General features: G+C 40.8%; 1 protein-coding gene across 1 annotated transcript; it reads right to left on the bottom strand.

The window, feature by feature from the left end:
• Nucleotides 1-588: 588 nt before the first annotated feature.
• On the bottom strand, nucleotides 589-21,403 carry LOC149451996 (olfactory receptor 1E16-like). Its single transcript, XM_089689877.1, has 2 exons — nucleotides 21,338-21,403; nucleotides 589-1,557 (listed from the first exon to the last, which is right to left on the bottom strand). Exons 1-2 carry the CDS (start codon nucleotides 21,401-21,403, stop codon nucleotides 589-591), a joined length of 1,035 nt encoding a protein of 344 aa, XP_089546003.1.
• Nucleotides 21,404-22,485: the final 1,082 nt, after the last annotated feature.

The following is a 22,485-nucleotide window of genomic DNA, read 5'->3' as shown; positions in this document are numbered from 1 at the left end:
ACATTGAGAGAGACTCATCCCCAAAGAGTTGACGTTCCCACCCCCCCAGGTACAGATTGGCGTAGAATGGGGCACAGGTCCCCATGGCCACGCGCTGTATCTGGAGGAAATGGGAACCATCAAATGAGACGTAATTGTTGTTCAGAATGTAATCAAGAATTTGTAAAACAAAGGATTTCTAATCAAAATGGTCTCTACTTCTTTCTTGTAGGAACATATTCACAGTCTCCAATCCCTTACTATGGGGAGTGCTGCTGTAAAGAGCTTCCATATCCAGGGCTACTAGTATGGTTTTCAGATGGAATCTGCAGATCCTTAATAATTTGTAATAGATGAATCGTATCTTTGGTATATGATGGTAAGCTAGTAACACGTGGTCTCAAGTGTGTGTCTACCAGAGTACCAGCATTTTCTGTAAGACCACCATATCCAAAGATAATTGGTCTTCCTGGAGGTCTAATAAAATTTTTATATACTTTGGGGAGTGCCCTCTCTGGAGGGCAAGAATAAGGAATTTAGGATCTTCAGTACAACTCTTTATTTTTCTTCTTTTGCTTTATAGCAAGAGCCAAAAATTGTTTGGAAAATTTAGGTTCTCTTTACAGATGTCCATATTTGTCTTATTGCTGTCTTGATCTCTTGGTTCCTCAAGGTATAAATGAAGGGATTCAGTAGTGGGGTGAGAACTGTATAAAGCAGCGATAGAACTTTGTTTGCCTCCAGTGAATGCCCAGGTGGGACCTCATAGACCATGATCAAGGTAGCATAGTACATGGAAACCACTCCGAGATGGGAACTGCAAGTAGAGAAGGCTTTCTGTTTCCCCTTTGATGAAGAAATCCCGATGATGGCTTTGATGATGAACCCATAAGTAACTATGATTAGGAGAAATGGGAACACAGTGGCTGTAGATGAAAGCAAAGACACAACTACTTGAACAGTGGAAGTGTCCGAACAAGAAAGACTCAGCAATGGAACAAAGTCACAGAAGAAATGATCAATAATATTTATGCTGCAAAAATTCAAGGTTGTCAAGAAAATTAAAGAGATGGACATGATCAAAAATGCTGACATCCAGCAGACAAGAATCAGAGAAAGACACAGCCTGGGAGTCATAATTAAACTGTAATAAAGAGGTCTGCAGATAGCCAAAAATCTGTCATAGGACATCACTGAGAGGAGGAAACTCTCCAATGTACCCAATGATCCAAAAAGGTAACACTGTATGAAGCATCCACCAAGAGGAAACGTTGCACCATCTCTATATATTACATAGAGCATGGGGGGAGCGATGCTGCTGGTGAACAAGATCTCCGACATTGACAGATTGGAGAGGAACATATACATAGGAGAATGTGAAAGTTTAGAGAAGAACATCAACAGGATGATCAAGAGATTGCATGATAAGGTCAGGATGTAGATTATTAAGAACATGTTGAAGATAAAAAGTCTGTAGTTAGGGGCCATTCTGAATCCAACTATGAAAACATTACTGATAGAAGACTCGTTTTGAGTGCCCAACAATTGTTGAAGACTAGATTCCTTTTTGTCGATAATCTAGAGTCAAAAGATATATTTGGTGTCAAGATTAGCTTGAAATGGTAAAGCACTAAGGCCACTGCCACTCACCCTATTTGCCATTAAGGGTTTTTATATATGCACAATTGTATTTACATTTTCCACTCAGGGGTTTCCAACATCACTTCAAAGCACAATGTAAGTATGTATGCAGCCTCCTGGCTTCTTTTTGTAGCACCGCCACTCTGACCTTAGGTTTAGGCCTTTTATTGGTTCCTTCAGACAGTCTCACAAAGCCTCAGTGATCACATGCACACTCTTCATAGCTTTCTGCACTTATCCCCACCATGGCATTTGGTGAGGGGCCTCCTGTCTTCCAAATGGATCCGAGAACTTGCTTCCCATATTATAAGACCTTTGCACACCTGCACAATCTGTGATTGCTGCTACCAATCAAAAAGGCGGACCAGGGTTGGAAGCCTCATCTCACCTTATACTCTACGAAACATCCAATGCTCCAGAACCCACACAGGGATTTTCCAATCTTGGAGAAAACTCCAAGGCCAGTTTTTTCCCACAACCACACACAACCCAGAGCCCGTGAACTTGCATGGGAGAGAACCGGAAATGACACTAAATCCTCTCTACAACATCACAAGATGAATTCCTGTGACATTGCACATTAATGTTACACTTTATGTCTATGTCCCTTTACTTCCTGTTTAAAGACACAACAAGAAGTTAGAGAAACTCTCTTTAAATTGAATAGATATTTCCTCTTAGACAGTTGTCACAGGAAGAAGATTTCCCCTTACCTCCTGTTCCTGTAACAACTCATTTTACATTTTACATTTCCCATCACTCTATACCACAGACAATGGTTTCCAGAACCAGTCAGGAGGGATGATCTCTCCTGCAGGGATGCAGGTAACAATAAAAACCTGGCAAAGATTCTAACCCTTCCGCATGCTATCCAAAACTAAAAACTAAACATCTCTTGTTATCTCTCGCCTTGACTATTGCAACTCCCTTCTCATAGGCCTACCTCTCCGTAGGTTATCCCCACTCCAGTCTATCTTGAATGCTGCTGCCAGAATCATCCACCTTACCAACCACTCAGAGTCTGCCACTCCTCTCTGCCAATCCCTCCATTGGCTTCCGATTGCCCAGCGAATTAAATTTCAAAATGCTATCAACAACATACAAAGCTGTTCACAAATATGCCCCAAGCTACATCTCCAATTTTGTTTCCAAATATCACCCAAACCGTCTTCTCCACTCCTCACATTACCTCCTGCTCTCAAGCTTCCTTGCCTCCTCCTCTCATGTACATCTTCAGGACTTCTCCAGAGCCTCCCCCATCCTCTGGAACTCTCTACCTCAATCTGTCCGGCTATCCCCTACTCTGGCTGCCTTTAGGTGATCCATGAAAACTCATCTCATCTGGAAAGCCTATCACATCTTCAACTAGACATTTATTACTTCTGTCACCTCATCTCCCGCAGTTATAACCCTTTGTACCACTTGCCCCATCCTATTAGATTGTAAGGGCCCTCCTAATCCTCTTGGTTTTATTGTGTTGGAATTGTACTGTTTATATTGTAAAGCACTCGTCAAATTGTTGGTGCTATATAAATCTTGTATAATAATAATAATATTAAGCAGATTTGTCTTTAAAGATAGACATAACATTTATCTCCAATGCAAGTCCATATAATCTCCCAAGAAGCCCCCCCCCACTAAAATTGTATAACCACTTGAGTTCTGGAAGATTTTACCACCTTCATGAGCAGGCCATTTTTTTTATATTCAGCACTATGCTACTTCAACTGTCCATTGTGTGGTCATGCAACACTGTATACAAATGAAATTGTAAACATTCTTTTCACACAGATAGTTCTTTCTTTGGTGGTATATGATCACCACTGGGTGTTTAATTTTTTGGGGGATATAAGGAAAAAAAAGACCGAAAATGATGAAAAATATTCCAATATTTTCTACTTTCTGTTATAAAACATATCCAATAACATTAACTTTTATCATAGATTTAGCCCAAAATATATTCTGCTGCATGTCTTTGGTAAAAAAAAATCCCAATAAGTGTATATTGATTGGTTTGTGTCAAAGTTATACTGTCTACAAACTATGGGATATATATCTGAAAATGTATCAATCCCTATGTACTGATGGCCGATCTCATTTCTTGAGAAATGCCAGGACAGTACAAATCCCCCCCAAATGTCACTACAGTACAAATACCCCCCAGATGTCAGGACACTACAAATCCCCCCCAAATGTCAGGACAGTACAAATCCCCCCCAAATGTCACTACAGTACAAATACCCCCCAGATGTCAGGACACTACAAATCCCCCCCAAATGTCAGGACAGTACAAATCCCCCCCAAATGTCACTACAGTACAAATACCCCCCAGATGTCAGGACACTACAAATCCCCCCCAAATGTCAGGACAGTACAAATCCCCCCAAATGTCAGGACACTACAAATCCCCCCCAAATGTCAGGACAGTACAAATACCCCCCAAATGTCAGGACAGTACAAATACCCCCCAAATGTCAGGACAGTACAAATTCCCCCAAATGTCAGGACAGTATAAATCCCCCCCCAAATGTCAGGACAGTACAAATCCTCCCAAAATGTCAGGACAGTACAACCCCCCCCACCCAATGTCAGGACAGTACAAATCTCCCCAAAATGTCAGGACAGTACAACCCCCACCCAATGTCAGGGCAATACAAATACCCCCCAAATGCCAGAATGGTACAAATCCCCCCAAATATCATGACAGTACAAATACCGTCCATTTGTCAGGACAGTACAAATCCCCTCCAAATGTCAGGACAGTACAACCCCCCTCCCAAATGTCAGGACAGTAAAAATACCCCCGAAATGTCAGGACAGTACAAATCTCTACTTCCACAGGAAAGCCCAATCATCCCAGCTTCATAGACACAGATAAATTCTTACCATTGACATTGCAGTGATATGCCTGGTTTGTATTCCTTTCATTAGAGTAAGTAATGTAACAATGAGATATAGAGGAGCCCATTGGAATGGGTAGAACAAGTGTATTCCCCTGTAAGCAAAACATGTGTTCCTGTTATTATGTAAAAAAAATAGTTCTTGTAAAGTCAGAATGACGGTCCCAGACCTGTGCAACTAATATACCTTCAGATCAAGGGATATAAGTCATAGGCGTGGAGAAAATTGGTCCCAAAGAGAATAAATTCCCAGTGTGTATTTTACAGTTTCTCATCCTTCAGATGTAAATAATATATTTAATAAATGACTAGAGAGACAGTATTAATTCCCCAAGCAAAAAAAAAAAATCAGCATACAGAAAAAAATTAACTAACATTTCAAGCATATGATCAAGATTTGGGCAGCACAGTGGCTAAGTGGTTAGCACTTCTGCCTGGCAGTATTCGGGTCGCTGGTTCAAATCATAGCCATGGCACCACCTGCCTGGAGTTTGCATGTTTTGCCTGTGCCTGTGTGGGTTTCCTCCAGGTACTCCAGATTCCTCCGACACCAAAGACATGCTGGTGGGTTAATTGGCTCCTGTCTAAATTGTCCCTAGTATGCGTATGTATGAATGTGAGTTAGGGACCTTAGATTAAATGTCCCTTGAGGGTTAGGGATTGATGTGAATGTAATATACATACATATATATATATATATATGTGTGTAAAGCGCTGTGTAAATTGATGGCGCTATATAAGTACCTGAAATAAATAAGTAAGATTGGCACTCTGTACTGAATGTACAAAGCCTAAATTCACTTCCATAGTATATGGTGATTACTTCAAAGAAGTTTGGATGCCAAACTTGAACTCAACTGAAATTAGTAAGAGCTTAATCTAACAAATTAAAAATACCCAATTGCTTGACTAATAGGCCAGGGGGTGCCCAAAATAGCATGGGGGTGGACATTGCCCTGGGGAACATGTACCAATAAAATATAAAACAAAATGACTATGGGGGGTATTAAAATGTAAGCTCTTCTGGTGCAGATAATTATATGATTGGCTCAGTGTCTTCTTTACAGCACTGCAGAATAAAAAATGTAAAAATAATAATAATAATAATAGTGTGTGACTGTGGGGGGCATTTGAGTGAGTCTCTGGTACTGAGACTGATGTGATTGGCTCCGTGTTCTATTTTGAAAGTGGAAATAATCTGGATCCAACATGCTTTCCTAGAGTGGTGCTGATGCCCTTGTTCCTCAGGCTGTAGAGCAGTGGTTTGACTGTAGGAATTATGACACAATAGAACAGTGCAATTATTCAGTAGTTTTCACTTGGACCACTGGACCCTAAACGCAGATACATAAACATGGCTGTACCATAGGAAAGAACTACAGACATAAGGTGGGAGCCACAAGTGTATAGAGCCTTGTGCCGGCCTTCCATGTGGTGTATGAGGAGTATGGAGTACAAGATGTTTATGTAAGAACAGAGAATAACTAGAAGAGGAGGAACCGCCCCACAGATACAAGTAATGAAGACCTTGAGTTTATTGTTGGATGCATCTGAACAGGCCAAAGTCAAAACAGGAGAGATATTTTGATATTTGATGAAGGTCATGTCATCTTTACATGAGTACTTATGGGCTTTGAAGCTCCTTCCAAGGTTGCAGCCTAGGGTCAGCCCAGGATATGATGGAGCTTGGCATAGGGGAAGGCTTAGATGTGCCATTGGGTTGAGCACTCACGTGTTGTCTGTTGGATTGAATTACTTCTGTAGTTGGAGTCATTGTTTTGCTGATGGAATGAGACTGATCAGTCATTGACACAGAACCGTAGCCGGGATCTTAGGAATCTAGGCTGTTCAGCAGATGTGCCGCCATGGTGGTCCAAGAGACCTGTGCATTGGTGGTAAGGACTGAGCGTTAATCGTGTACTCTCTGATTAGGCAGAATTATGACTTAGGACTATCACAGAAAGGAAGGAAGTCAAATGTAGGCAGAGCACATGTTCTTCTTTTAGCATTGCCTCCAGTGGATGGCGAGTCTACATCTCCCTTACTAGGATGAGCATGGTGGATATCAGCAGGAGGCAACCGATAATTCTGTGGCTAAGTGAGTAAGAAACCCCAGTGTTAAAGAGTTAGTAATTGTGTGTAGATTTTAATCTCTGGAAGGAGTTTTAGCCACCATCTTCGTAGAGATCCTGTGGGGCATTCTTTTTTGTACTGAGCAGCCAGAAAGTTGAGGATTCTTCAAGTAATTCAGTTCTACAGTTTATTGGAGTATCCCATATTCTCATACCCTATCCAAGTTCATTGTTCCCAATAAAAACCCAAAAAGAAACCCCTAGATTGGTCCTTGTAGCCAGTGAAAGAATAAAAAAAAATGCTGTGTGCCTAGCTGTGTGTGCTAGGGGAAATACGACTGCATTAACCAGAGGCTCCTATAAGGTGCGCTACACTTGTGAATATTTCATTGCATTAGGGTGAGACAAGGAAGAATATAGACATCAATGTGGTGATGAGGAACACTCCCAAATTGGTTTCTAATCATTGAATCACTATATCAGCTGCCATATTGACAAAATAACCCTTCCATCTGCATATGCCACTGCAGGCTGAGGGTGACAGTATATGTCTGTCTAATACTGTAATTGTCAGATACAATTACAATAATTAAACAAATAAATCATCCAAGCATCTAATTTCCTCTGGTCGCTAAAAGGATTAATAAAAATGATTCCTTTTTATAGAAATGTTTTCTCCAAAATTAAAGACTTTTCCACAGTACTGTATACTGTTTACACTATATACACTGATACCAAATCAACCTCACAATCCTACGTGTTATTATCCTAATGATTTATTCCAGTGTATGCAAAAGTTTCAGAGTTTCAGTTAACATTGGCCATACAAATGGATGGAAATGAAAGCATCTTGTGCTCTGATGCAATACTAGGCAAAGGCAAATTATTTCATTATGTATCTGTAAAGCAAATAAGCTGCATTTGATTCTATTGCAAATGGTGTCTGAACAAACACATTGTAAACACGCCATATTCAATGGTTTCTATACTTTAAAATGTTTAAAAAAAAACAAAAAACATCTGAACCATCCAATCTCTTTTAACAGGTTCAGAGGGGGCTCATTTCTGTAGACCAAGATTGGAATAATAGCTGCTGCTAACTCCAGTAACAGGATTATATTCACATTGCGATTCTCTCATTCATCAAAGATTTAATGTGTTACCCTTATTAGGTCATTTTATTGCTGCCGGTGTCCCAATGGGGAGATTTTCTTCACTTCTTTTGCTGGAAACACAACACAAAATATGAAGGAATCTCCAAAGTGATAAGAATTTCCTTTTGTGGGATTTTCCCTCAGCTTTTTCTCTAGGGACACAGAGAGTGATAAAAACATGGTACAAATGCCGAGTTTTTCAGCACATTTTTTGTGCTGAAAAACGGCCCCCTCGGCTTATACTTGAGTCAACGTCTGCAGATGTCCAGTGGGGGCGCGAGGCTCCGTCAAGGGGGGCGTGTACAGGGGTGGGCAGAGGGCTGCTGTCTCTTACCTGGCTCTCACGATGATCCATCCAGGAAGCGCTGCTCCTTCCGTCACTCCAGCCACTCCCTCACTCCTGCCGCTCGGCTCCGCCTCCTCACCGGTGATTGGCCACCAGAACTGTAGCTCAGGAAAGGTACACAGGCGGCCAATCACGGGTGAGGAGGCGGAGCCGAGCGGACCCGTGAAAATCGAGTGAGGGAAAAGCCGGTAAGTGTGCCGTGCAGAGGTGCTGCTGCAACCACATATGCTGGCTGCAGCAGCACCATACTGCAACAGGGGTCAGCAAGTGTCATTGGTGTCAGTGGGAGGAATAGTGCCGCATCATTGGTGTCACTGATACTAATGATGGGGCATTATTCCTCCCACTGACACCAACGATGGGGCACTATTCCTCCCACTGACACCAACGATGGGGCACTATTCCTCCCACTGACACCAATGATGGGGCACTATTCCTCCCACTGACACCAATGATGGGGCACTATTCCTCCCACTGACACCAACGATGGGGCACTATTCCTCCCAGTGATACCAATGATGGGGCACTATTCCTCCCACTGACACCAATGATGGGGCACTATTCCTCCCACTGACACCAATGATGGGGCACTATTCCTCCCACTGATACCAATGATGGGGCACTATTCCTCCCACTGACACCAATGATGGGTCACTATTCCTCCCACTGACACCAATGATGGGGCACTATTCCTCCCACTGATACCAATGATGGGGCACTATTCCTCCCACTGACACCAATGATGGGGCACTATTCCTCCCACTGACACCAACGATGGGGCACTATTCCTCCCACTGACATCAATGATGGGGCACTATTCCTCCCACTGATACTAATGATGGGGCACTATTCCTCCCACTGACACCAATGATGGGGTACTATTCCTCCCACTGATACCAATGATGGGGCACTATTCCCCCACTGACACCTATGATGGGGCACTATTTCTCCCACTGACACCAATGATGGGGCACTATTCCTCCCACTGACACCAATGATGGGGCACTATTCCTCCCACTGACACCAATGATGGGGCACTATTCCTCCCACTGATACCAATGGTGGGGCACTATTCCTCCCACTGACACCAATGATGGGACACTATTCCTCCCACTGACACCAATGGTGGGGCACTATTCCTCCCACTGATACCAATGATGGGGCACTATTCCTCCCACTGACACCAATGATGGGGCACTATTCCTCCCACTGATACTAATGATGGGGCACTATTCCTCCCACTGATACCAATGATGGGGCACTATTCCTCCCACTGACACCAATGATGGGGCACTATTCCTCCCACTGACACCAATGATGGGGCACTATTCCTCCCACTGATACTAATGATGGGGCTTATACTCGAGTCAATAGTTTTTCCCAGTTTTTTGTGGTAAAATTAGGTACCTCGGCTTATATTCGGGTCGGCTTATACTCGAGTATATACGGTAAACACTAAACCTTACATACACTTTAAACTCACATATAAGTGTGTATTATTTTAACTGGAGAAAGACCAGGATAATAATCCATGGATGCCCTATTTTACTTCTTATACAATATTGATTTAGTTGTACATATCTAAAAATGATAAATAATAAATTATAAAAAAAACTAACAACAATATGCAGACCATTCCGATGTCTGGAGAAAAGCAAATCTCAAGCACTTGAAGCAGTTTTTACATCTCTGAAATATGGATCTCTTGTTAGGACTGTTAATTATTTGTTGGCACGTATGTGTCACTCAGCAGCTCCGGTGTCCTACATCCTGACCAATGAGCTTTGATCACATTCTATTTAAAGGCACAACCCGCACCCAACATTGCTTATTTAACAATATCTGCACACATTGTCTATGTAAGGATTGTCTGCATCATTTTTAAGCAAATTCATGGATGGTGGACCTACAGCTGCACCATTAAAGGAATCCAACATTGATGAGAATCCCGAAGGAGCCCCTTCAGACAGAAATTCTTGTATTTCATTTTTTTCAGTTCTGTTTTTTTTCTGTGTGGTCGATTCATGGCGTTCACTATGGATTGGTCTTTTTTTTCCATAATATCTGTAGAGTCCATTATGGGAACTTTCACAAATTTCTTCATCATCTTTAGAATTGTGTTCACCTATTGGAAGCATCAAGATGTAAGTGGATGTGAGAAAATTATTGCTGCGCTGAGCATCTCCAATCTGTGCTATACTTGTGCGACTTTTGGCAATGTTTTAGCATTTACCTTCTGGCCCACCTGTGTTGCGATATTTCAGATCTTTTCCATTTTCTTTTTTTTCACCTTTTTTGTCATTATCACTTCATCTTGGCTGACGGCATCCCTCTGCTTTTACTATTACGTCAAGATAAACAATTTCAGCTCCAACCTTCTCTCTCGGATGAAGCTAAAGATTAATTCTCTTGCTTCATGGATGATCGTCATGTCAGTTCTACTTTCATTTCTTTGTTCTTTGCTCAATATATTACAGATGATTCTCGAAAATAAACAATCGGTAATTTCGACAGTCAGCAATACATCGTGGGCATCTACAGCATATTTTAATTATGATATAAACCTTTACATCGCCTTTCTTAGCAGTTTTATACCGTTCTTCATTAGTGTCACCACAATGGCTTCCACCGCCTGGTCACTGCATCTCCACAAACTAAAAATGGTGAAGAACCAAACATCATCCACCAACGGCAATGTGAGAAAATACGAAGGTGCCATAAAAATCATGATATGTCTGTTGACTTTCTATGCCCTGATTTATGTATCTCTGTGTCTTTTTTATTTCAAAATTTTCAGCCCAGGTAGTCGTAGCTTTTTGTTTTTTTTGATCATTTTATGCTCATACAGCCCACTTCAATCCATCCTTCTCTCTCTTTCCACAACAATGTTGAAGAGAGCCTGGCTGAAAATGTTTAGGTGCAACTCTGGGTCCAGTGATGAGGGTGAAAACAGAGAAGAGTAGATTTTGTATTTTTTAATACACTATATTTAAATATGGGTAATTATTCGTACACTAAAATATCTGTAAATTGCAAATTTGCAAATGTATCATTTAAAAAGGGACCATTGAAATATGCTAAAAAAAATGTGATCAGTCCAAACGTGACAAATTCAAAAGTGAACAAATCTTCATTCCAAGTGACTTCTTATTGTGATCTCAATATGCGCTCACCTCCTTTGATGCCTCCTAAAAGGCAAAAATCGCTTTTGTTCACCTATTGGAACTATGGATCAAATATTGCGTCATAACAGTAGTGGTGAGTATCTCCCAATTGCTGCTGGAAACGTGACTCTCCTCTCTTATTCACACCACCGCAGGAATCCCTTGCTTAATCTCCTCCCAAGAATATTCTGCCAGCCTGTCTGCCGTTCAGCGTATGTGCCTGCCTTCCTTGGGTGCCGAGTGACGTCAAGACTCCTCCCCTACGCGTTACGCTGCAGATGACGCAGCTTCATCAGGGGGGATATGGGGGTGAACAAAAGCGAGTTTTGCCTTTTAGGAGGCATCAAAGGAGGTGAGCGCATATTTGAGATCACAATAAGAAGTCACTTGGAATGAAGATTTGTTCACTTTTGAATTTGTCACCTTTGGACTGATGACATTTTTTTAGCATATTTCAATGGTCACTTATTATTTGGATATAATTTGTTTCACGATAACACAAAGGACTATATCACTAATGTATATTCTTTGAAAGATAATTGTTTTATTATATGATATAATAGTTTTAGGAGCGCGGCACTATTGTTTGAAATTTTATTTATACACATTGAGTAAGTGTTTTTTGTGCTGACGCACCTTGTCAAACGTAAGCAGTGGCTCACAAGTTTTTCAAAATAGCCATCATTTAAAAAGGGGCTTTAACTGTGCAGCCTGTGTGCTAAAAAATGGCAGAAAAATATGGATGTATTACTCATGTGCTGCCACAAATAAATGATAGGCAAGTACCTAAATGTGTTCCCACATCAATAAAACTCCCCAAGAATAGTGCTGCACTGCCCTCTAATGACTCAAAAAAATACCCTAATAATAAATAAACATCCTCCTGAGCATCAAACCCAATGTGCAATAGAATAAATCTGTGAAACAAATAAAGTCAATAGTAAATAAAAACAAAAAAACTGAATGAGCCATTAAATCCAAATGATATGTGAAACAATATCAAAAATAAACCAAAAACAAGTAGCAATAAACACCTGGCCAACCTGAAATAAAAATTGTACGCTCCCTACAGTTGACCATGTTCCCTTTATGACTTACCATGCCTTCTTCTGCATTGTGTCTTTGTGTGAAGCTGCATCTTCTTGTTTGTTTCCACTATATTTAACTATTTATAGAATATGTGATAATAAATATAACCACAAATAGTAGCGCTCACAGAATATGACCAATTATATATGAATATGTATAAATTATAATTAAATAATAATAATATGTATAAATAATAATTAAATAATATTAATCCACCACCAAAACAAATATGAAAATAGAAAATCAAATTCAATGAAATAATAGATCCTCATTAAAGTCCATTCAATGAAGTCCACATAAAGTATATATGATCTTCAATCAAATGAAGTTATGGAATCTTTTCCTTCACCAATAAATATCCCAGTACTGAACACCCCAGCAAAGTGAAAACTCACCAGATAATGGTGAAATACCAGCATATCTTTTATAAACTCAGTAGATATAATGCACTCCACAGCATATCATTCCTGTATACCAGCTGGAGGATCCAATACACTCCATAGGTCATATATTTAACTATTGTTCATTTTTTTTTTCCACTAAATTGTCTATAAATATCAAAGACGTGTATAATTTCAAAAATGTTGTTAACTGCAAGTTGTGCCCAAGAAATGCAAGTCCTCTACAGCTGATCATTTCCCCATTATGACTTACCATGTCTTCTTCTGCATTGACCACCTTGGTATGGGATCAGGACTTCATGGTTGAGCACCTCCTGGATGTCTGTCAGTCTGATGACTGGTGGTAGAATTTGGAAGAAGCATCAGATGACATGGAGTATGTGCAGAATGAATGAAGCAGAAGCAGGGAAATTCGTGCACAGCAGATTTTTTTTCCCTACAAGAGGAACAGTGAGCAGCACAGTACGGACATCACCGAATCTCGCTCCAAATCTGGTGAGACTATCAGCCAGGGGCAGCAGTGCCTCACCCTGCAGATTCTTCTGTCTCCATCCACAGCAATGCTGAAAAAAATCCTGGATGAAAATGTCCAATTGCAATGCTGAGGTTACCGAATAGGAGATCCTAGACAGGAAATTCATTGTCATTTTTCAGAGGAAAATCAAGACAAAATGTAGATTTTTCAGAGACCTCCTTAGGTACAGCTATTTCTATTCATCTTTTGAGTCCAGGTCCACATAGTTGTATACATTCCTTTTGTATAACTTACATGAATTACAGACAGATAACAAATCATCATTGTTTAAGTAAAAGGTTTATCACGGTGGGGCTCCTTTATATAGAAGCTGAGTGATTAAGTTCTTGTAAAGTGAAGTTGAATAATCATGAAATAAAAAAGCAAAAAAACTAATGAAATGGGTGACTATTGTTTTCTAAATTCTTACTACCAGAATACACAAAAATTAGTTTTTTCATTATTTTTAGAAAACACCTTACATTACCATTAGCTATAATAAAGAGTGCTATCATTGTGCTTTGGTGGCAGAGAATAATGACTTTTTTTTAATAATACAAAAATAGTATATACAAAAATGCAAAAGGGGTGGTGTACTACAGTGCACCCCCCCCCCCCCTTTGGCTTAAAGTGATGTTAAAGGCTTACATACACTTCATACTTACCTGCTTTCAGCAGTGGTTTTGCACAGAGCAACCCAGAGCAACCCAGATACTCCTCTTCTCACGTCCTTCACAGGCGATGCTTAACTCTCCCTTCCAGGGGAGGACTGTTAACTCATGGGGCCCCCGGGCAATAGGGAATCATGGGGCCCCTGTGTCCTTGCCCACACTCAAAGCACACCCAAAAAAGCCTATAAAAAGTACCAGGGACATTTCATGGGGCCTCCTACTGACCCCAGGCCCTCGGGCAGTGCCCGAGTGCTCGAATGGTCAGTCTGCCCCTGCTCCCTTCTGTTGGGTGCCCCCACAGCAAGCAGCTTGCTATGGGGGCACCCGCTGCTCCATGTGTTCATTCATACACAGAGCAAAGGCTTGGCCCCGCCACCTCTCTCTTCTCATTAGCTCATTGATAGAAGTAGGACCTCTACCCTAACCCCTGTGACACAAAGATCCTGACAGGGGCAAAGGGTTTCCAACATGGTCCACCTAGCCAAAAGACCTGGTGGATCCTTTTCCTTGTGGCTAGCCAAAGCCGACCACCAAGTACTAAGTAACGTAGCTCTCCCAAAGAGAGATCCCCCAGGAACAGGGGAGGAAGGAACCTAATGGCCACACATCCTCCACCTACACTTCAGGGCAGGCCCAAAGACCCACACCATCCATTCAAGTGAAAAAAAAAAATGGATAGCTGAGACTCCAGTGCACTGGATCGAGATGGGGCTTATGTGAGTATTGGGGGGGGGGCTGGGGGAGATGGTGCACAGAGAAGGTTTTTTAAAAAACCTTTACCCCTTATCTATACTCTCATATTATGTACCAAATAACACAAAACCATAAATACCATAAATATTAGTACAAAATGGGAATGTACTACAATACCCCTCCCTGTATAAGGAATCTGTGTACAATGTGTCCAATGCCATCTGTAGGTATGAATATTCTCAAATTCATGTGCTACCTTCCTTCATCTGCAAATGTGTGATATATTATAGTGCCCCCTCCACATCCAAGACAAACCGGAAGTGATTCAGTTAGCCCCGCAGAATGCGTTTTGTCATTGTGACGTCATCAGGAGCGTCACTTCTATATTGGCTCTTTCATTTACATTCTGCGGTCAGTGGGTACTCCAGCTGACAGCAGAACTGACTCGTTGTGATAAATTATACTCGTGAGCCACAAATGAGATACTCCCCTTAACGTGATAAATAATGATCTAAGACCATATACAACTATTAGTGCTGCAGCACTATACACACTGCTCATAAACTGTGTTAGAACCTATAACATAAATAGTGATATATATCTAAACATACATCAACGTGCCGCGCTCCACATTCAAAACTGTACTGCTCATATATGGGTGATATTGCAATTGATACCGTGAAAACAAAAGTGCTTCAAACAAGTGCAACATATAGTGCATAAATAAATAAATAAATATAACAATTGATGTTCTGCCAACTCTATGAACAGTCCTCTTTATGCTTCTATTATTATTTCAGTGACAGGTGAGATATATAGTGCCACACTTCCCGTGCTCTGTGGATAGGTGTGCGCTCACCTCCTTGTTAGCCAGACAAGCTGGCTAAACACACTTTTTTGTCCTCACTGGACAAGGTGGGATTCTTTGCTTTAACTGCGTGTCTCCATCCAATACTGGGCTGCCTTATTGCCACCAGAGGTCTCCCTCCTTCCACACTTACACCTCAATGGATCTCTTATGGGGATGGTGGGGATGATATTTCCTCCTCTCAATTTGCACCATGTAAAACAAGAAACCACAAATGGTGCCTTATCTTTTGTGAGGTCAGAGCCTATTTATTAATAGGAAAACGCCACTCACAGTTTCCATCAATGCAGTTGTCAGCTGGCATGTGTGTCGATCCTGTTAGCTAGCGCCGCTCGTCCACCGCGGCGTCGTGACGTCAGAGCCCCTCCCCTACGCGTTACGCCACAGGGTCACGTGGCTTCATCAGGGGGAATGTATATTCCCCCTGATGAAGCCACGTGACCCTGTGGCGTAACGCGTAGGGGAGGGGCTCTGACGTCACGACGCCGCGGTGGACGAGCGGCGCTAGCTAACAGGATCGACACACATGCCAGCTGACAACTGCATTGATGGAAACTGTGAGTGGCGTTTTCCTATTAATAAATAGGCTCTGACCTCACAAAAGATAAGGCACCATTTGTGGTTTCTTGTTTTACATGGTGCAAATTGAGAGGAGGAAATATCATCCCCACCATCCCCATAAGAGATCCATTGAGGTGTAAGTGTGGAAGGAGGGAGACCTCTGGTGGCAATAAGGCAGCCCAGTATTGGATGGAGACACGCAGTTAAAGCAAAGAATCCCACCTTGTCCAGTGAGGACAAAAAAGTGTGTTTAGCCAGCTTGTCTGGCTAACAAGGAGGTGAGCGCACACCTATCCACAGAGCACGGGAAGTGTGGCACTATATATCTCACCTGTCACTGAAATAATAATAGAAGCATAAAGAGGACTGTTCATAGAGTTGGCAGAACATCAATTGTTATATTTATTTATTTATTTATGCACTATATGTTGCACTTGTTTGAAGCACTTTTGTTTTCACGGTATCAATTGCAATATCACCCATATATGAGCAGTACAGTTTTGAATGTGGAGCGCGGCACGTTGATGTATGTTTAGATATATATCACTATTTATGTTATAGAACTGACTCGTTGTTAGGAAACTAGCGAGTGCCGGCGCCTTAACAACCGATGACGCATCCCTGCTGCTGACAGTACCTATGCATAGGGCCAGGAAACAAGGCAAAGAGACAGTAAAACATAGGAACTGGGGTGCAGGAAAATGGCAGCAGGTTCTCTGGACCTATGAGTCAAAATGTGAAATATTTGGTTGTAGCAGGAGGCAGTTTGTTCACCAAAGAGCTGGAGATCGGTACAATATTGGGTATCTGTAGGCAACTGTGAAGCTTGGTGAAGGTTCCTTGCATGTTTGGGGCTGCTTTTCTGCAAATGGAGTTAAATATTTATCCATCATGCCATACCATCAGGGTTGTGTGTGACTGACCTCAAATTTAGTCTGCAGCAGGAATACAACCCCAAACATACAGCCAATGTCATTAACAACTATATTCACTATAAAGTAGAACAAGAAATCCTGGAAGTAATGGTGTGGCCCCCACAAAACCCTGATCTCATCATTATGGAGTATGTCTGGGATTATATGAAGAGACAGAAGGATCTGAAACAGCCAACATCTGAAGAAGATCCGTGCTTAGTTCTCCAAGATGTTTGGAACAATCAACCTGCCGAGTCCCTTCAAAAAGTCTACCTAGAAGAAGGCAAAGGGTGGTCACACCAAACATTGATTGAATTTGGATTTCTTTTCTCTTCATTTAATTTCCATTTTGTTAACCACTTGTCCTCCAGAGGACCCCCCCCCCCCCCAATCAGGCCATTTTTTACATTATGGCGCTGTGTTACTTTAACTGACAATTGCGCAGTCATGCAATACTGCACCCAAATTAAATTTACGTTCTATTTTCCCCATGAATTGAGCTTTCTTTTGGTGGTATTCGATCGCTTGTGCGTTTTTTATTTTTTGCGCTATAAAAAAAGAAGACCAACAAGTTTGAGAAATAAACAATATTTTTGACTTTTTGCTCTAAACATGTCCAGTAAAAAAAATGAAAAAATCTAATTTCGTCATCAATTTAGGCCAAAATGTATTCTGCTCCGTGTCTTTGCTAAAGAAAAATCCCAATAAATGTAAATTAATTGGTTTATGTGAAATTTATAGTGTTTACAAATGGCTGTATATATACTGGGATTTTTTTTTTTAATTTTTACTATTAATGGTGGCGATCTGCGACTTATAGCGGGACTGCGGGACTGCAGTGGACATTCTGACACTGGGGGGGAACTGACTTGGTTTCACTGGCATCCCCAGTGACACCAATACAGTGATCAGTGCTAAAAAAAGCACTCATGCTGTACTAATGGCACTGGGCAGGATGGAGTTAACATGAGGGGCGATCAAAGGGTTAACTGTGTGCTGGGAGTGTTTTACTAGGGGGCGGTGTGTTGGTGCTTCACTGTAATCACACTGCTGTGGATGGCTGTGCTGTGCAGTGTGCCCGAGCTGACAGGGAGGAGAACTGTTAGTAAACAAAACAGTTATCTCCATCAGAGATCCTCGGAAATCACTGGGAGCCAGCGAGTGATCACTGGCCGGGGCCCAGTGGGCCCAGTGATGGGTAGGGAGCTCTCCCTACCAAGTAATGTAAAATCACATATATATACGTGATTTTGCACACCACAGCCGCCCTGTACTAGTATTTCTGTTACAGGGCAGCGGTAAAGTGGTTAATTGATACAAATAAACTATTAAAACTATTTCTGTAAGCTTTCTTCATTTACAGCATTTTTTCACACCTGCCTAAGACTTTTGCACAGAAAGGCAGGGACTGTAATTATGTAATGATATCAAAGTTCTAGTTTATAATGTCTATACTGCATACACAAGGAGCCTCACATCCCAGTTTTATTCACTTATTCCATTGTATGCAAACGTCCAGGAGTTTCAGTTACCATTGGCCATGCAAATGAATGGAAATCAAAGCATCTCATGCCGTGATGCTTCTAGCGTGACAATGCAAGAACTGAATGGCAAATCATTTCATCAGGAATCAGTTACTGTAAAGCAAACAAGCTGGATTTCATTCTTTTGCAAATGTGAAACACTTTGTAAACACTTTGTATTCAATCATTCCTATACTTTATAATGTCATAAAAACACTCTGAAGCAACCAAAGTTCTGTGACAAGTCCAGGGGTCGCTCGTGTCTGCAGATCGAGTCGGTGATATACATTATCGGCTAGCTGCGGCTTTACAGAGTAATGGGCTCATATTCATGTTGTAATCTTCTCATTTGTCAAAAACCCAAAGTAGAATTCCAGCCCAAAGCTAGCTAGCTATAGAAATGACCCCCCCCCCCCCCCCAACACCTATGCTGATTAAACCATGTAATAAAGAATAAAGAATAAATACTTACCTATTCAGTCCACTCCACTCTCAAACCTTAGTATATCCCCTTGACCTCCGGAAGATTTACCCCCCTTCCTGACCAGGCCATTTTTTGCGGTAGAGCGCTGCTTTACTTTATCTGACAATTGCGCAGTCACAGTAAAAGCGAGCCGAGTGCACCCCCTGTGCTAAAAGTGCAAATTCACAAGGGCTGCCCTGTATCAGTAAAAGTGCCATAGGGCGATCCTAAAGTGAATATTTAGCTAAAATGTTATTTAGACATGCAGTGAGTGTCACCATACATTCTACATATTTAACCCCTCGCCCTCCTGAAGACCCCCCCCCCTTCCTGACCAGGCCATTTTTTGCGATACTGCGCTGCGCTACTAGTGCCAAAAAATCTCCCTTTGGGGGATTTTTACTCATCTCTTGTCTGGGGACACAGAGGTAAACACTTGAAAAAAAAACTAAAAGAAAAGTTTTTACATTTGGGAAGAGCCAGAATTCTGATCTGGGCAAGTCTTATTTCATTTCCTATAAAATATTGATTGGCTGTAAATAGCTAAAAATTATTAATTAAAATATCAACATTCTACAAATCATTCTGATGTCCTGAGAAAAAGAAAAGCAAACCTTAAGCACATGAAGCAGTTTATACATCTCTGGATTGTGAGTTGTGGAGCTCTTTTTAAGACTGTTAATTATCTGTTGACTTGTCTGTCAATCAGCAGCTCTGGTGTCCTACAGTCTGACCAATCAACTTTGATCACATTCTATTTAAAGTCATCAGTCTGACCAATCAACTTTGATCACATTCTATTTAAAGTCATCAGTCTGACCAATCAACTTTGATTACATTCTATTTAAAGTCATCAGTCTGACCAATCAACTTTGATCACATTCTATTTAAAGTCACCAGTCTGACCAATCAACTTTGATTACATTCTATTTAAAGTCATCAGTCTGACCAATCAACTTTGATCACACTCTATTTAAAGTCATCAGTCATACCTGACATTGCTTCAGAAGCATTACTTGCACATGGTGTCTGTTTAGGATTTTCTTCAGAATTCACATAGATGTTGGATGATCAGCTGCATCATTGAAGGTACCCAAACCTGCTGATAGCCCCAGGGAAATATAGGAGCCCCTTTGGACAGAATTTCTCATATTTTATTTCAGGTACTTATATAGCACAGTCAAATTACGCAGCGCTTTACATATATATTGTACATTCCCATCACATCATATTAAATTTTTTTCAGTGGTGGGTGATCATGGTATTCACCACAGATTGGGTATTTTTTTCCATAACATCTTTGGAGTTCATTATCGGGACTTTCACAAATATCTTCATCATTTTTAGAATTGTTTTCACCTATTGGAAGCATCAACATGTAAGTGGATGTGAGAAAATTATTATGGCTTTGAGCCTGTCCAACCTAAGTTATAACTGTGTGATGTATGCCAATATTGTAGTATTTTTATTCTGGCCCAGTCTTATTTTGATCTCTCAAGTTTATGGTTCTATCTTTGTTTTCACCTTTTTTATCCTCATCACTTCGGCTTGGCTGACGGCATCCCTCTGCTTTTACTATTACGTCAAGATAAACAATTTCAGCTCCAACCTTCTCTCACGGCTGAAGCTAAAGATTCATTCTCTTGCTTCATGGATGATTGCAATGTCAGTTCTACTTTCTTTTCTTTGTTCTTTGCTCAATATATTACAGATGATTTTGCAAAATAAACAATCAGAAATTTTAACATTCAGAAATACATCTCTGGGATCTTCCTCAAATGTAAAATTTGATACAAACTTTTACATCTCCTTTGTTAACAGTTTTATACCGTTCTTCATTAGTGTCACCACTACGGCTTCCACCGCCTGGTCACTACATCTCCACAAACTAAAAATGGTGAAAAACCAAACATCATCCACCAACAGCAATGTGAGAAAGTACGAAGGTGCCATAAACATCATGATATGTCTGTTGACTTTCTATGCCCTGATGTATGTGTCTCTGTGTCTTTATTATTTCAATGTTTTCAATCCATATAGCCGTGGATTTTGGGGTTTTCTGGTCATTATATGCTCGTATAGTCCACTACAATCCATTCTTCTTTCTCTTTCTACAACAATGCTGAAGAGAGCCTGGCTGAAAATGTTTAACTGCAAAGATGGATCCAGTGATGAGGATGAAACTAGAGAAGAGTAGATTTGAATTTTTAGGTATATCTTCTTGTTGTGTTTCCACTATATTTAATTATTGTTAAATATTTTCACTAAAATGTCTATAAATATCAAAGACATATGTAAAATTTAAAAAAGGACTTTAACAGTGCAAGCTATGCCCAAAAAATGGCAAGTTCTCCACAGCTGATCATTGTCCCATCATGACTTACCATGCCTTGTTCTGCATTGTGTCTTTGTGTGAAGTTGACCACCTTGGTAGGGAGCAGGGCTTTCATTCTTCATGTTAGAGCTCCTCCTGGATGTCTGTCAGTCTGATCACTAGTGGTAGAATATTGAAGTAGCATGGAGTAAGTGCAGAATGAATGAAGCAGAAGCAGGGAAATGTATGCACTGCTGATTTATTTCTCCAAAAGAAGAAGAGTGAGCAGCACGGTATGGACTTCACCAAATGTCACTCTAAAGGAGACTCAGATTAGGGGCAGCAGTGCCTTCCAATGCAGATTCTTCTATCTTCTTCCACAACAATGCTGAACAGATCCTGAATGTAAATGTCTAACTGCAATGCTAAATCCAGCGATGAGGTTACAGCATAAGAGTGCCTAGGCATAGGAAATGCATTTTCATTTTTCAAGACAAAATATAGATTTCTCAGGGCAATTCTTAGGCATAATTATTGATAGATGTTTACCTTTTGAGACTACTTATTTACAATTTACATGAATTACAAACACATAACAAATTATCAATAGGTTTATCATTGTAGGTTCCATAAATAGAAGCCAAGGGATTTAGCTCTTTTAAAGAGAATGTGACTTTTTTTTTTTACAAAACTCGTGAAATGGGTGAATATTGTTTTCTGGCTACTTACTGTCCAAATATACAGAACATTATCTTTTTTATCCTCTACCTTGTACACCTTCTCACCCAGATCCTGAACCTCAGCCCTATATTGATGGATACATGATTGTATGTCTGCTTGCAGAGAGGCATGTAAAGACAGCAGCATGTATTTTAAGGTGGTGTCTGAAATTGGCTGGCAAGTGGTTGGGAACATGGATCTTGGGTCAGACTGTGGTGCTGTGGGGGACTGTGATAGATGTTGATCTCCCACCTCCATAAATACTGATTTCTCAGTGTCTCCTGGAAACTTTTGAACACAATTCTATTAGTGTATGGTCAGATAAGTGATACATGTGATATATTTATATGCACATTCCCATATTTTACATAACTAAATGCATTGTTTAGACCTAAATAACAGTATCTTCTCTTTTAATGCAAACTTGGACCAATGTTCATCATGGACTGGTTCAGCTGTGACATTCAGATGGTAGGGTCAGAATTTGGCATAACCAAC

The sequence above is a fragment of the Staurois parvus genome, unplaced genomic scaffold (genome assembly GCF_062004578.1).
Source record: "Staurois parvus isolate SC_StPar_1 unplaced genomic scaffold, SC_StPar_1.0 ptg000503l, whole genome shotgun sequence".
Taxonomy (NCBI): domain Eukaryota; kingdom Metazoa; phylum Chordata; class Amphibia; order Anura; family Ranidae; genus Staurois; species Staurois parvus.
The sequence above is the reverse complement of the archived record's forward strand: the minus strand, read 5'-3'. Positions and strand labels throughout refer to the sequence as shown.